The 15,349-nt window shown below is 43.5% G+C and overlaps 1 protein-coding gene across 4 annotated transcripts in view; it reads right to left on the bottom strand.

Annotated features, from left to right (window-relative positions):
- Nucleotides 1–15,349, bottom strand: part of CCBE1 (collagen and calcium binding EGF domains 1) — a 241,519-nt gene that overhangs the window by 105,711 nt on the left and 120,459 nt on the right. Inside the window, exon 1 of one of the 4 annotated variants that reach the window (XM_057526233.1) lies at nt 3,699–3,781. The exons of the other annotated variants lie outside the window; for them this stretch is intronic. Within the exon in view, the coding sequence (XP_057382216.1) occupies nt 3,699–3,766 (68 nt within the window). The 5' untranslated portion in view covers nt 3,767–3,781. Of the gene's footprint in view, nt 1–3,698; nt 3,782–15,349 lie in introns of those variants that run through there. 4 annotated transcript variants of the gene reach the window in all.

Genomic DNA, 15,349 nt, shown 5'->3' with positions numbered 1-15,349 from the left:
TTCGTAGCTCAGTAACCACCTGCTAAATGATCTGGGCCTTACAAAGCCTGGTTGAGTGGGTATCATTACCATCTTCATTTTACGTGGATCAAACAGAATTCCGCTGACAAGTGTTAGAACTGGGACTTAATCCTGTGTTCTGGTGACAAGTCCCACATTCTCTCCATTATGCATGAGCTGAGGCAGGGTGTCCAAGGATCAACAGGCTGTAAAAATAAGCCACATCTAACAAAGTAACAAACTGGATTCTAAAAACCAGTTTCAAAAGGTTAGAATGGGAAAGAAGGGGCTTAATAGCGCTCAACTTGCCCAAGAGTTTAAGCTCTTAGCTAACCCAGAGTGTGGGCTGCTCTATGGTACAGCTGCTGTAAGAGATAAGTCAAGATAAGGCTACTGCAAATACCACTCAGCCATCAAAAAGTAGGAAATCCTGCCGTTTGCGACAACATGGATGGATCCTAAGAGCATTATGCTAAGTGAAGTTAAATCAGACCTAGAAAACCAAATACTGCATGATCTCACTTATATGTGAAATCTAAAAACCCAAACTCATAGAAACAGATCAGATTAATGGTTGCCAGATTAATGGGACCCTGATTGGATGTGGAGGAACTGGGTGAAGGTGGTCAAGAAGTACAAACTCTAGTTATGAAAAAGTCCTGGGGATGTAATATACAGCATGGTGACCATAGTTAGCAAACTCCAGTGTGTATTTGCAAGTGGCTAAGAGAGTAGATCTCAAAAGGTCTCATCACAAGGGGAAAAAATTTTTTAACTACATGAGGTGATGGAAGTTAACTTATTGTGATAATCATTTCGCAATACATACCTATATCAAATCGTTATGTTATACACCTTAAACTTACACAATGATATATGTTAGTGATATCTCAATAGAACTAGGAAAAAAAAAAAAAAGATAAAGCTACTTCAGCAGAAATGCGGTATCCAGAAAGGGGTAACAGTCCTGTTGAACGCGGTTGTCCAGACTTCCTCAAGGATGGGATTCTGTTCTAGGTGTCCAAGTTTCAGGGTCACTGATAACGAGCTGTCCAGAGATCAGCAGGAGTGAGGGGCCAGGAAACTGGACCACGAGAGGACACGTTGAAGGAAAAGAGCTCAGAGAAAGAAGATATAGGATGATACCCTCCCTGTGTTCAAACAGGTGACAGGCTGGGACGGAGAAGACATTAGACTTCTTCCAGGTGCTCTCACCAAGGTCAGCATTGGAGCCAAGATGCCAAGAGACAGACAGCTGCTTAATTAAGAAATCTTCCTTCCATTTAGAGCTGTCCCTTAAAGAACTTCCCTTTCTCAGTGCAGTTTGGGTCACTACTGCTGAATAATGTCTTGTATTGGTATATGCCCATCTAGAAAGTTTAAAGAATTTAAGGGCTCTTTGGTTAGTGGGAGCTCTAATCACCTTTCCAAACATGAGATTCCAGAATTTCTATGGACAAGTTGCCCACATATATTATTAGTTCTCATACAAAGGCAGAAGTCTGTTCTCAGTGCAAACCTAAAGCACCAGAGATAAGAAATTACAAAAACTGAAGACAACAGTTTTTAAAAATTATATATCGATGTTTAAAAATAATACCATATGGATAAAGAAGATGTGGTACATATATAAAATGGAACATTACTCAGCCATAGAAAAGAATTAAACAATGCCATTTGCAGCCACATGGATGGACCTAGAGAATATCATACTAAGTGGAGTAAATCAGAGAAAGACAAATACCATGATATCACTCATCTGTGGAATCTAATTTAAAAATGATGTAAATGAACTTCTTTACAAAACAGAAACAGACTCACAGATTTTGAAAACAAACTTATGGTTACCAAAGGAGAAACGTGGGGAGGAGGGATAAATTAGGAGTTTGGGATTAACATACACACACTACTATATTTCAAATAGCTAATCAACAAGGACCTACTGTATAGCACGGGAAGCTGTACTTAATATTCTGTAATAACCTATATATGGGAAAAGAATCTGAAAAAAATAAATGAAAATAATACCATAATGGATCAGGAAAAATGATATTATCCCTTTAATACAACTGGTAAGAAAGTCATTCTTAATGTTCTTGTGCCCCTCTGAAAAATGAAATACACTAGAAGAGGTAAGCACCATTTTAAAGCATTCCTGTCATATTGCTGGGAAACTAGTAGCCCTCCTAAAATGTGTCTGGCCAAGACAGTCCAAGGCAGGTAGGGCTGGAGCGCTTTAGAATGGGGAAGCACCACCGACCACAGATGCCTTTCCCCCCTCAGCAGTAATTCCAGCTCCCTCTCCTCCTGGTGCCCCCAGGGCCCCTGTGGAAGTGCCCCAGGGGACTGAACCTCCTCCAAGCGCTGACCTGCCAACGTCCCCCTTCCCTTGGCCACAGTCGGTGTCCCCATCCCTGCTAACCTCTCAAGCCCCACTAGGGAGGAAGACCGATTTCTCCAAGATCCCGCCAAACCCAGGCCACCCAGAAGTGACCTCTTCCCTCTTGTTGAATAGTTCTATAAAATTTTTTAAGGGACAAGCCAGCAAGCATTAACTAGAATTCTCCTCAGAACTTTGGCTTCCTTCAAGGAGTCCTAGATTTTCCTAGTTCAATCCTAAATGTTTCATACTGCCCTGTACACTAAAAATGACCTGGGAGTAGTTTAAAATGCAGAGTCCAGGGCCCTGTCCTTGATGGGGGCAGGGGAAACTAGGATCTTGCACAAGTGACACCCCTACGCCGGATCACACCTGGAGAAATCCTGGTAAAGACTCTAGAAGTCTGCGGCAGGCCTACGCAAACCCTCATTAAACACTACTTAGGGAAAGAGTTTTAAATGAAAGATGCAATGTTAGGTAGTTTTATTTTTCTTTCCTTTCATCCAGAAAGACTTAAAATAAATTTTTCTATAGCTAATATTTTAGGGTAAGAAGCAAAGAGTTTAATTATGCATTAATGTTTTTCAGGTAAGTTAGGCAACTTGTCTAAACAGGAAAACACGATGGCAGTTAAGGTTTTTTAAGACAAACTATTACAAGGATTGTTATCTATGAAACCAGTATGTGAGACTCTGAAATGACAAGTTCTCACAGTTCTGGGACCCTTGGGCTGTATTACATGAATAGCAGCATCTTTCCCACAAAATACAAAAGCTGGAACACAGGTATTCTAGAAGCAGGATTTTTTTTTTCCAGTATATAAAAATACTTTCCTTAGAAAATATTGAGTACTGGCTAAATTTTGCTGTTTATACTGCATAAAGCACAAAGATTGAAACAATGTATAAAATACCCAGGAGAATAAGGATAATACACAAACGGCTGATTTCAAGGCATAACAGGAACTTTAATATATTTTTATCAGCTACATAGTGAGTACTTTTCCTAACTCCAAGAAACCAGACTTTCTCTGTGCTACCTCTGGTCCTCCTTAAAGCTTAATCAATCCCTTCTAGGTACTTATAAACCAAGGTGTAATAGTTCTAAACATGTTTGTCTGTGAAAACCACATTGCTTCAAGCTGCTTTTTATTAATAAAGAAACTTTAAGGAAATTAACCCCTCCATCATGAAATAAAAACTATCAGCATCTTTCTACACCATTGCTTCTTCCTCACAAACATGGCAAGATTTGACACCACCCTGCAAATCATCTTTTACAAATAAATGAGACTTTAACTCTTGCATCTCATGCATACCTGACCTTGCAGAAGCTCTGAACGAGAAGAGAAAAAAATCCTTTCTTCCAGGTCCTGTCTTTTTCCATTGGTGTGGCTTAAAGAGCCTTACAGCACAAAACGAGAAGTTAATGACACTGCTCTCAGGGTTCCTTACTAAGGAGATGAGGAGAGAACAGGGAAGAGGGGAGGAGACTACCATGATGTGTTTCTGTATCAGAAGAAGGAAATGCACCAGACAAATGCCAGTCTGGCTTACTACCACACCAGAGTGAGCTTGGATATTGAAGGGCCCATTTTTCCATTATCCTTTCCAAGGAGAAGCCCCTGGTTTGGCTTGTACTCACTGCACGCTGGTGTCAGAGGACCCTGAGCAGGTTATGCCACATGGAACATCTAACTGAACAACGGGTATGCTAATGAGTCACATTTTCTAAAAGTCTTCATTCCTAATATGTATTCCAGACACGGGAAAAAAAAATCTTTGTAAAGCTTTATGTTAATAGAACCAATGTGCAACGCTAAAAGCTCAAAATTAAATCATGAAAACATGCCTTTTATTACATGAATTCCAAGTGACTCACAGACCTTTAGTTTTCCAGAACAATAGAGAATAAGCCTGGAGGGCACTGGAGAGAGAACAAGAGGTCAAGGGAGGTTCCACGGGCAGAAGATCTTCAGGATCTGAGTAACTTTCTCCTACTTCCTCTTATACTGTCTCTTCCTCTCATACTGTCTCTTCCTCTCTCTCTGTGTATCTATCTATCCATATGTGTGTGTGATGTGTACCTACATACGTATTTTAAAGTGGCCTCCATTTTTTTCCTTTTTTTGCCCATTATGAGAATACATACTCATTATAAAAAAGTTGCAAATAATCAGAAGCTCATAAAACACCAAAAAGTAAAAACGCACTCCCAATTCCACTTCTCATTCTAGAGTGTGTACTTAACCCCAAATTTTTGTTTTCATGAAAATGGTGACATAATGCATATTTTTCTACTCAACAACATATCTGGTATCATTCCACATCAGTACATACAGATTTAACTAATTTTAATATGGCTGCTCAATATTCATTGAATAGATTTATCATAATTTACCCATTCTCTTAGTGGTGGACTTTTGTGTTCTGCTTTTATTGCCATTACAAATAATGATACATAAACATCTCTATATAATACATTCTGGGGAACCTGTGGGAGTATTTTTAGATGTAGAAGTGGAATTTGCTGAGTCATGCACATTTTATATTTTGATAGGCACTGCCAAATAACCTTTTAAAAAGGCCACAGTAATTTATACTCCCAGGGAAATGTATGAGATTCTCCCATAAGCTTGTCAACACTAGATATCAACTAGATACTGCACATTCATCAATTTCCAGATGAAAGCAGTTTCATGATTTTTATTGGTATTACCTGACCTCTGAAGAAATGTGCATTTTTAGTGTTTATTAGTCATTCCTTTTTCTTCAGTGACTGGCCTGCCCTACCTGTAGTAGACTGTTACACTGGGGACCTACAGTGGATCATACCTCACGTTCAGGCTCCTGTGTGATCACCCCCTACACCGGCTGGATTCAGCCATGTGACTTGCTCTGACCAATGGGATATTAGCAAGCATGATACAAACAGAGGCTACACCGGCTGGATTCAGCCATGTGACTTGCTCTGACCAATGGGATATTAGCAAGCATGATACAAACAGAGGCTTGATAAGTGCTTGCACAGTGAGGCTGTTCCATTTGGAAAGCTCACTCTCAGAACCCTAAGCCACCATGGAAAGGTCCAGCTTCCTTGCAAGAAAGACCTCAGAGAAAGAGAGAGGCCTCGCTGTTCCAGTCAGCCCAGCTGAGGCCCCAGGCACGTTAGTGAAAAGCCATCTTGGACATTCCAGCTCCGGTGGACACCACATGGGGAGAAAAAACTCAGCCGGGCCCAGTCTCAGACTACAGAATCATGACCTATAATACTCAGTGTTCACTCGAGCCAGTACATTTTGTGTAGTTTGTTCAACAGCAATAGAGAACAAAATCCTTGATCCAGTTTTTTCTTTCTTATTGATTTGTAGAAACTTGTTATATTTGAGGAATGTTAATCTTTTGTCCCATTATATATTCTGTAAATGTTTTTCCCAGTCAGCATTTTAAACATGTTAATCTTCTGTATGACAAAAGATTAGTCAAATTTGTTAATCTTCCAGGTTTTATGTGTATAGAAATTTTAAGTCAATTTATTATCTAAATCAACAGGATCTTGGGTTAGCCACAGTGATCTCATTTTATCCAGTCTCTAGGGCTTGCTCTTTTCCTCCGCTGCTAAGACAATGTCTTGAAAGGATTTACTTTACACTCATTGAGGGGAAAAAAAGCTGTTATGCTATTGTTATTTTGAACTCCTGCATTATCTGGCTTACACCAATAATTCATTAATTCATGGACATTTCTAGATATATAAAGATATGAATATCAGTAAGATGCAAAAATAAAGGGTTTTTAATGCACGCTTAAGACATTTTACTGAATAAAATAAAAATTCATGGACTTACCTATTCTATCAACAATTATTAATTAGATGCTTATATGAGTAAGACGCTTTGGAGTAGCCAGATTCACAAAGCATTAGAACATGGTCTCTGGCCATAGTGAGATTATAATCCACTGAGATGTGATAACAAACCGCCATAACTTGAGGTTGGAAATGGTCGTGGTCAAAGGAGAGATGAGGCTACAGAGCGGGGAGGATGAGAAAGAACCAGGTTCCTGGAGGTGATGCCGTGTGGGCTGAGCCTCTAGAACTGATGGAACTTGGACGTGAAGGCGGTACATGCCGAGTCATCGGGCAGAGGGAATCACAGGCACATGGCTCTTGGGTGAGGATGTGTGTCACAGCCATATGTGCTCTCTGAACACTGGAAAGGTCACTGTGGGCCACAGGTCAAGGGCACACCCAGTGCCAAATGGAGGCATTTGGACTTAATTAGTAGGGAGTAGCCTAATGAGATCTGGTTTATGAAGATTAACTTGGGAGTAAAATGGGGAATAAAATGGGGAAGGCGGCAGGTAAAGCTGTTAGTAAAATACCGTCAATGTCCAGGGGAGCAGTATTTGGAGTTTGAAATAGGAGCCCTGGGGCTGTGGTTAGAAGAATGAAAAAGGCAAGAGAGGGGGGAGGAATTTCCACAACAGAATGAAAAGGACTTGGTAATCACTCATTACTTACGACCTCTGAGATATCTGAAAGGAACAGCAGATAGAAACCTCAGGATAAGAAATCACCTGTTTGGTTCAGCCCACAGCTTACATGCCTGCAGGAAAGAGGGCAGTTTTGATCCCTGAAAGTTGGCTACGGGAGTCCCTTTCATGCTATTCTAAAGTTGTGGCACTAAAATGTTAATTAACTTTGGGGGGGCGGGGGGGTGGTTATCTATCTATTTTGACACTTGGCCTCTGCAATTTCTTCTTTCCCTCAATTCCCTCAGGAGAAAGTGGGTGAGAGATGTCTAACAGGAAACCTTGGGAAGCAGTACCTGTGCTCAGGAACACCATGAAAATCCAGTCATTTATTTAAGGGCGGCCAGTGTGGATTTGGGCAAAGAATCATGCTTACTTTAAAAGGGGGAGACTATATTGCTCTCACTAGTCTTACACTTCAAGAAACATCATTGTCCGCAGAGGACTCTAGAAAACTAAGGGACACCTTTTCATTTAAAGCTCTCATTTGAGAGCACACCCTCGGGAGGCTTTATGCCTCCAATGGTCCAAGGCTTTTCCTGACATTAAACCTAAGTTTTTCCTCCTCATTTGGAGCCCTGTCCTCCTACCAACACCTTCCTGGGAAATGTTTGGGTCCAAAAGGTCAACTAGGTCCACAGGAGAGTGACAGCCACACACAAGGGGAGGTGGTCCACGTGTGGACTTTAAGTTTCCAGATGGGGACAGGTGACAGCGCTTCCCACGGGGCTCTGCTGGGGGACATTTGGTTAAGCCAAGGAACGGCCAAGATTTTTCCATCAGTTCTTCTTGTCTGGAGGGAAGAAGACCAATGAATTCATTCATCTGTCCACTTTCACCTCCAGGAAACCTCCTCTTAGGCTGTGTCAAGTGTCTTAACTGGAAGCTAGTCGTTCTCCACATAGAGCTCAGAGAATCATGAGGAAGATTGAGACACGAGTGCCCGGCCAGCCCGCCTCTTGCTGGGGGATGTGCTCTTCACCGTCCTTTTCCCATGTATCCCTCCTTTTCCTTCCTGTCTCTTCATCCTACTGTCCTTGGAAGGACATAGGATGGTTCTGTTTGTATCCCAATTCTCCATCCATTCCCGGCATGAACACCTGGGATTACTGAAACACCACTCACATTCTCTAACCCTAGTGGGTGGCCCCTTCTGCCAAGGGTGTGCCCTAAGCATGAGACACAGAAGGAACTTGGGGTATCGGCCTCAGTGCAAAAGATAACAGAAAGAGGCAACCTGGGGGCCTCTGACCAGCAGAAAATCTATGGCTCTGTGCCTGGTAACCAAGATCAGTATAACCCTCAGGCCAAGGAAAGGAGAACCGCTCTGCAGATCAAGTTAGGGATAGGAATCACCCTGAAAGAACAGAGATGGGCCACAACCTGTGTGAGGAAACAGCCACAAAGCTCAGCTGCTGAAGCTCCCAGGGTCACTACCAGTAGGGCACTGGCTACTCGTCACGTGGGAGAGTTTGCCGTTGTTTTATGGTGGTAGTGTGGCCACGACAGCTACTGGATTACAACCTAGCAAAGGAGAGAACGCTCATCCATGTGAAATAAGTAGCTAACAAGCCCAGGCGATGTGTGATTTGTACTATACGGCAAACGAGAAGAAATTCAAAGGATAGCGAAGTTTGGGGGCACTGGAAAGAGTGAAATTTGAGTGGACAGATGGGTATGGGGACACTGGAGGGTATTCCAAGCGAAGGGAGCGCCGTGAATGAAGGCACAGAAGCAGGAGTCAAGGGAAACAGTTTGGAGCCTGACCAGAACCAATCACATTTCCATACTGGACCACGAGTGTGAAAATATCCAGGACTTTCAAAACCAAACAGAGAGCTTTAGATTGATTTAAGTTGGCAATGAGAAAACCAGGAAGATTTTTTTGAACAGGAAGACTGGAGAGGGTTGAAGAAGTAGAGTCAAGGACCATGACTATACTGTAGGCATGTGGTAATGAGAGGGGGAGAGAAAAGGATGAAACGCCCTGGAGGAAAACAAGACGGGACTTGGACTGGACACGGTGGTGGAGAAAAGCAAGTAGAGGCCAGGCAGAGCCGTCACAGAACTAAAGTGCAGAGCTTACCTTTGAGTCAGTGGCAGAGCTCCCGGCAGGAATTAAAACTGGGAAAGAAAGCTGACTGAGGGGATAAGATGAGCTTGGTTTTCAAGACCTCAATGGAGACTCTCAGCTGAAGTGTACAGAAGCAACAGGAGGGAGAAGATGGGCCTCAGAAGGGAGGATGGTTTTGAAGAGTCTGATTAGGGCATCATCAGAACAGAGCCCCTTAAATTAGCATGAAAAACAAAAGGTGACATCAGATGAAGAACATCTCACAGCTCACTAAAGTACTAATGGGACATGGGTCATACACCAGATAAATATTTCAACACAGGAAATTATTTGCTTCCAGCTGAAGACAATTTTGAAATAGTAAGTGCTGACAACACTTTGGGCCACATTCTCTACATCATCCAAACTGAGAAAGTGATCCCTGGACCTCCAGGGGTCTCAGAGCCCTGGACGGCACAGGCTGTTTGCGCAGTGCCCAGAAACATGCCAGCAGAGGCAGTGCGCTGGGGTCACCAGGAGGACTGACCCTGGTTAGGTTGCTGCTGCTGTTAGATGTATAGCAACCGGAAATGGTCCTGGCTCCTTCAGGGAAGGATAACCCAACCAAAAGACAAGCATTGGGCATCTCAGCCAAGATTTTGAAGACTTTAACACATTGTACTTTTATTCGCCCCATAGATGAAGAAATAGCCATTAAGAGGTTTTAAGTGCTTGACACTAAACTGAAAATGTCTTAGCAGCTGTGCCATCACATGACGCCAACTATCTGATGGTCAAATGCTCAGGAGTGCTGGAGAGGACTCGAGCTCATCCAAGGTGGTTGTCTCGTCTTATGAATACGGCAACTAGGGTCCAGACCGTATGGCTGGTTAGTGGTTCACCTGGGCTAAGACATTAAGCTTCCTCTTTACCCTCAGCCCATTGTTCTTTCTTTGAGAAGAAAGGTGTCCTTGTTATGAGTACAAGTAGGAGCATGTGCACTGGTGAGAAACTAGAATTACGTGGACACTTTCAGATTGCTATGGTTTCCATTATCCAAATAGAGTGAACTACATCTGTCTTAGTTCAAGCTGCTATAATAAGTTACCACAGACTGGATGGCTTTAACAACAATTTCTCAATGGTTCTGGAGGCTGGGAAGTCCAAGATGGAGGTACCAGCAGATCCAGTGTCTGGTGAGAGCCCACCTCCTGGCGTGCGGGCAGGTGGGCACCTTCTAGCTGTGCTCTCACATGGTGGGGGGGAGGGGAGAGAGAGAGAGAGAACTCTCTTTTTTCTAAAAAAATTTATTTATTTATTTGTTTGTTTTTATATTTGGCTATGTTGGGTCTTCGTTGCTGCGTGCGGTCTTTCTCTAGTTGCGGAGAGCGGGAGCTACTCTTCATTGTGGTGCGCAGGCTTCTCATTGTGGTGGCTTCTCTTGTTGCAGAGCACGGGCTCTAGGCACAGGGGCTTCTGTACTTGTGGCTCGCGGTCTCAGTAGTTGTGGCTCATGGGCTCTAGAGCACAGGCTAGTAGTTGTGGCGCATGGGCTTAGTTGCTCCATGGCATGTGGGATCTTCCTGGGCCAGGGCTCGAACCCGTGTCCCTTGCACTGGCAGATAGATTCTTAACCACTGAACCACCAGGGAACCCCTCTCCTTCCTTCTTATAAAGACATCAATCCCATTCATGAGAGCTCTATCCTCACAAACTAATAATTACCCAAAAGCCCCACCTCCAAATACCGTCACACTGAAGGCCAGCATTTCAACACATGAATTTTGGGGAGGACCCAAACATTCAGCCCATAACAACATCTAATGGAAACCTTAGGAAGGTGGCTTGGATTTTCTGGTCTATAAAAGGGGAAGGGTAGGGATTGCAGGGTATGGCTAATCACTAAGATTCCTTTCAGATCTGGCAGGGAACAATTATGGAAGGAAAAACCCAGGAAGCTCTCCTGATAAACCCCAAATAGGGCAAATCAGCTGCTACCGCAGAAAATGAAATCATGGATTGACAAACGATTTGCAGAAAGTCCTTAAAACTAAGAGTATAACCAAAAGAAAGATACTTTGCACTGCGAGCCTCTTCATTTCACTTGGAAATATAGATCAGACTGTTTTACGGGTGCTTTTAAAATATAAGATAATCCACACTTCAAAATGGCAACATCTGATTAAAATATGGCAGTATTCCAGAAATGTAACACTGGTGAAAATAAAATCTACATTCACCGTGACGAATTAGCTAAGCTACTCTAATTCTCATTCCACCATCTCCAAGCAAATTCCAGCAAAATTACTGAATTAGACACACTGCAGTTAGAAGGAGCAAACATTAATGAGCACCCTATGGAGGGATAGAAAAGGGTCCCTAAAAGCAAACTGAATTAAGAGCATGTGATATATGATCTCACTGATTGAGGCTGATTTTAAAAATAAACTCCATCTGCTATGCCTGGGCCCAGGAACATAACCTTTCACTCAGCTGCTTAAGCCCTTAGGAACAGCAGGCACTGAGCTCCCACTTGCCCCACTGCCTCTATCACCGACTGAGTGAATGCCACGGGAGAGATGCCCGAACTCAGACTACCAGACGAACAAGCAAGGTCGGCAGTCAACAGCACTGCAGAGATACAGGGCCCAGCCAGGCCATTAGCTCGCCCCCAGCCAAGCCCGTGGGCAGTAACCGCTTTCATCATCTACAGGTGCTCCCCACATTGGGCGATGATGGTACTCCACGAGCATGGGGTGAAGACCACGCCAGCGTGGCATAAAGAGCCCACACATTTTGCAGAGTCTGTTCCTCACCGTCCTCCCCCTTATACAGATAAGCATACTGAGACTCAAAGAACTTTGCCCAAGGACGCAGCTGAGGAAACTCCCCTGTGCCACATGGCTGACTGGCTGCCAAGCCCATGTGCCTGCCACCTGGCTTTCTCGGGAGTCCACTGGAATGATAGCACTACTGAAAGGGGTGCTCCCATGAATTCTTAGAAAGCATCTCTTGCGGTCTGATCCTATGGGCTGTACTGACTCCTAGCTCTAGTTTGTCTACACAGCAGCTACCTGGAAGCTATGTGATCATTCAGACCCTACAGGCACCTAGACCAGCAGCACAGTGACAGGTGGTCTCTTGGTGGGTGGCAGGCTTCCTCTAATTTAGGAGTTGGCAAACTATGAGCCATTGGCCATATGCAGCCCACCATCTGTTTTTGTAAATAAAGTTTTATTGGAACACAGCTACATTCACTTGTTTACATACTGCCTGTGGCTAATTACAAGCTACAATGGCAGAACTGAGTAGTTGTGACAGTGACCATTTGGCCTGAAAAGCCTAAAATACTATCTGGTCCTTCACGGAAAAGGTTTCCTGACCCCTAATTAATGGCCTAGCTCCTCAGAAGGGCCCTCACCCAAAATACAGCTGACCCTTGAACAACTTGGGTTTGAACTGTGCGGGTCCACTCACAGGCAGATTTTTTCAATAAATACTACAGTATTCTAATAAGAACCTATTGTAATAGCACAGGGAACTCTACTCAATGCTCTGCAATGACCTAAATGGGAAGGAAATCCAAAAAAGAGGGGATATATGTATACAATATAGCTGATTGACTTTGCTGTACAGTAGAAACTAACAACATTGTAAAGCAACTATACTCCAATAAAAATTTTAAAAAATATGACAGTGTTACAAGATTGCTGATTGGTTGAAGGTGAGGATGTGGAACTGCAGATATGGAGGGCCAACTTGAGCATCCCTGGATTTTAGAACCAATCCTCTGGGGATAACCAAGGGGTGACTGTACTTCACAAACTTCAAAATACCAACTTCTAGGGCAGGCTGCCTTCCCTGGTGAATATTTTCCTTCATTAAGTAGATTAGACTAGAAAGTCCTTATAATTAGAAAGCCCCGACCTCAGATGAGTTACGCTTGCTCAGGCCCCACGACGCTAGAAAATTAGCAGCTGAAAAATCCTGTAAGCTCAAGAATCCTGCTCCCAAAGAGCAGTCTCCGGAGGTGTTTTGGGAAACACTTCCTACTGAAGAGAAACAGAAAAATAAAGACTAAAACAAAACAAAATTATGTTTTAAAACTTGTCCTTATCATCTGTTTATAAGAGACTAGTCCTTTAAAAAAAACTTTACCTTGCCAGCATTTCAGGACTTTTTTAACTGAAGTGGGATAGTTTTTTGACAAGCCAATGAGAATCTGAAATTATAAAGATCTAGTTCAGATCATGATTCTGCCACTTATTGCCTCTACAATCCTTGGGCAAGTTACTTAACCTTCCTGATCCTCAGTTTCTTCACCTGGATTGTGGGGTTATGTATCAGTTCTCTACTGCTGTGTAACAAATCACCCCAAAACTCAGTGGCTGAAAACCACCATTACTTATTTGATCATTATTCTCCATTTGAGCTGGGCAGTTCTTGCCTTGGCTCACTCACGGCTCTGGTCATCTGGGCAGCTGGTCTAGGGCTGGAGGGTGTAAGATGTACTCATTCACACGGCTGGTGCCTGGATGCTGGCTGTCATCTGGGCCTCTCTCTCCATGAGCCTCTCATCATTTAGTTGTCTAGACTGGGCTTCCTTCACGGGGGCAGGAACATTCCAAGAGGGTGAAGGCAGAAGCTGTCAGGCCTCTTGTGGTCTAGGCATGTCAGCACTTGTGTCACATTCTACTGGCCAGAGGAAGCCATGAGGGCGGGGAAACGGACTCCAGCTCTTGATGGAAAGAGCTGCAAAATCCTGTGGCCATGTTTTCCCCAGGATATTTATGCTTTTGTGTTTATTGTGATCACTGAGGTAACACGTGTAAAATGTTTCACCAGCGGGTCAGTTCATGGACTATCTGGGATGTAGAGAAAGAACTTTTCTACTCTTCATCCAGTTTTTGGCAAGATTATATGTCTTAACAAAGACATTCCTCCTGTTGATGTGCATCTTGATTCTGGTGGTGTCTGGAAGCAATCTGCCAGCTCCTTCTCTTCAGCTATCCTAAGTATCCATTTGTTCACTTAATAATTTGAAAGAAGTGTACGTCAGAGTTGGCAATAGTTCCAACGTCGTTTTTCTAACAGGTATGCAAAGATTACTCTGGGAAGTTGTCTAAATCAAAAAGGAAAATACTTGATCAAATTAATTTTGTATCACAATAAATGCTAAGTGGCAGCCTACGGAAAATGTGTTGGAGTATTTTCACTTGCCTTTTTAATAAAAGAACCATGTAATCAATCATTTTGGGGAAAAGAAATGCTGTTTATCTATGTCCTTGAAATGCATGTTCAGACTTGGCTATGGGTGCAGTTTTCCCGCTTGAATTGAAGCTGGTCTTCCTCTGATCATATAATTGTCCTATGTGTCCAGCCACACAAAGATAAAATAGTAACACTGGGGAGATAGGATGGAGATGGAGAAAACAGTCTCTACTAATTACACAGCTACACTCATACGGCTTGTTGGGGGAGATCTGTGTGTGCCGGGAGACATCCCCACTAGCTAAAGCTGGTTGCAGTGGGTGTATCATCAGAAGGGTGACCATCCTAATCCTGGCATCAGTAAAAGACAGCAAAGTCCCAGCCAAATTAATGAGACAATTTTTTAACGGTCCCTGTTCTACTCATCTGGAGCCAAACAAACTGGGGGAGAGTCTCTGCTTATTTAAGCACAGTCATTACTTTGAGAAGGGGCAAAGGTACACTACAGCTCAGCCGATGCAACTCAACCCCATGTGAGCACAGGCACACGTAACATCACGGACCTCAGGGGCATGGGGGACCCTCTCACTTGACAGATGAGGAAACTGGGGCCCCAAGAGATGCTTACAGTCACACTCAACCAGAGAGACTGTAACACAAGCCAGGCATATGTAAGGCAGATGCAGCGACAGTCCCGCCTTAGAAGTGGGCACAGAGTTACAGCTGCTGAGAGATGCCAACAGTGCCTTGTCAGCAGCATCAGGAACTCAAGCCACTAAAATCCTTCCTGCTCCAGTGGCGAAGGAAAGGGGAGAAGGTTTGGGGCAGAATCCAGACCAGCCCCAGATACCATTTTTATTTGGGAAAAGCATACTTTTTAGGTGAGCAGATACTGCCTCATAGGCTGTCTTCTGCTGCTGAGCCCCAAACTCTGAAAAGTGATACTGAAATGCCACCACTGTTTTCAGTAACCTTGGTCAGCCACAGACTCCAACACTGCAGGCCCTGTCACCACTGTGGTGACTTGGAGGCCCAAGGAGCAAAGTCCTGGAAGTGTAAATAAAACATATCTGTGGTATCGTAAAGCATGGTCCATGATGGAGAAGCTTTCCGTGCCCTTCCAGACGTCGGATAAGCTACTGCTGTGGACAACGGGCATCTAGGAGAGAATTC

Source organism: Balaenoptera acutorostrata, chromosome 13 (genome assembly GCF_949987535.1).
Source record: "Balaenoptera acutorostrata chromosome 13, mBalAcu1.1, whole genome shotgun sequence".
In the NCBI taxonomy this organism is placed as follows: Eukaryota; Metazoa; Chordata; class Mammalia; order Artiodactyla; family Balaenopteridae; genus Balaenoptera; species Balaenoptera acutorostrata.
The sequence above is the reverse complement of the archived record's forward strand: the minus strand, read 5'-3'. Positions and strand labels throughout refer to the sequence as shown.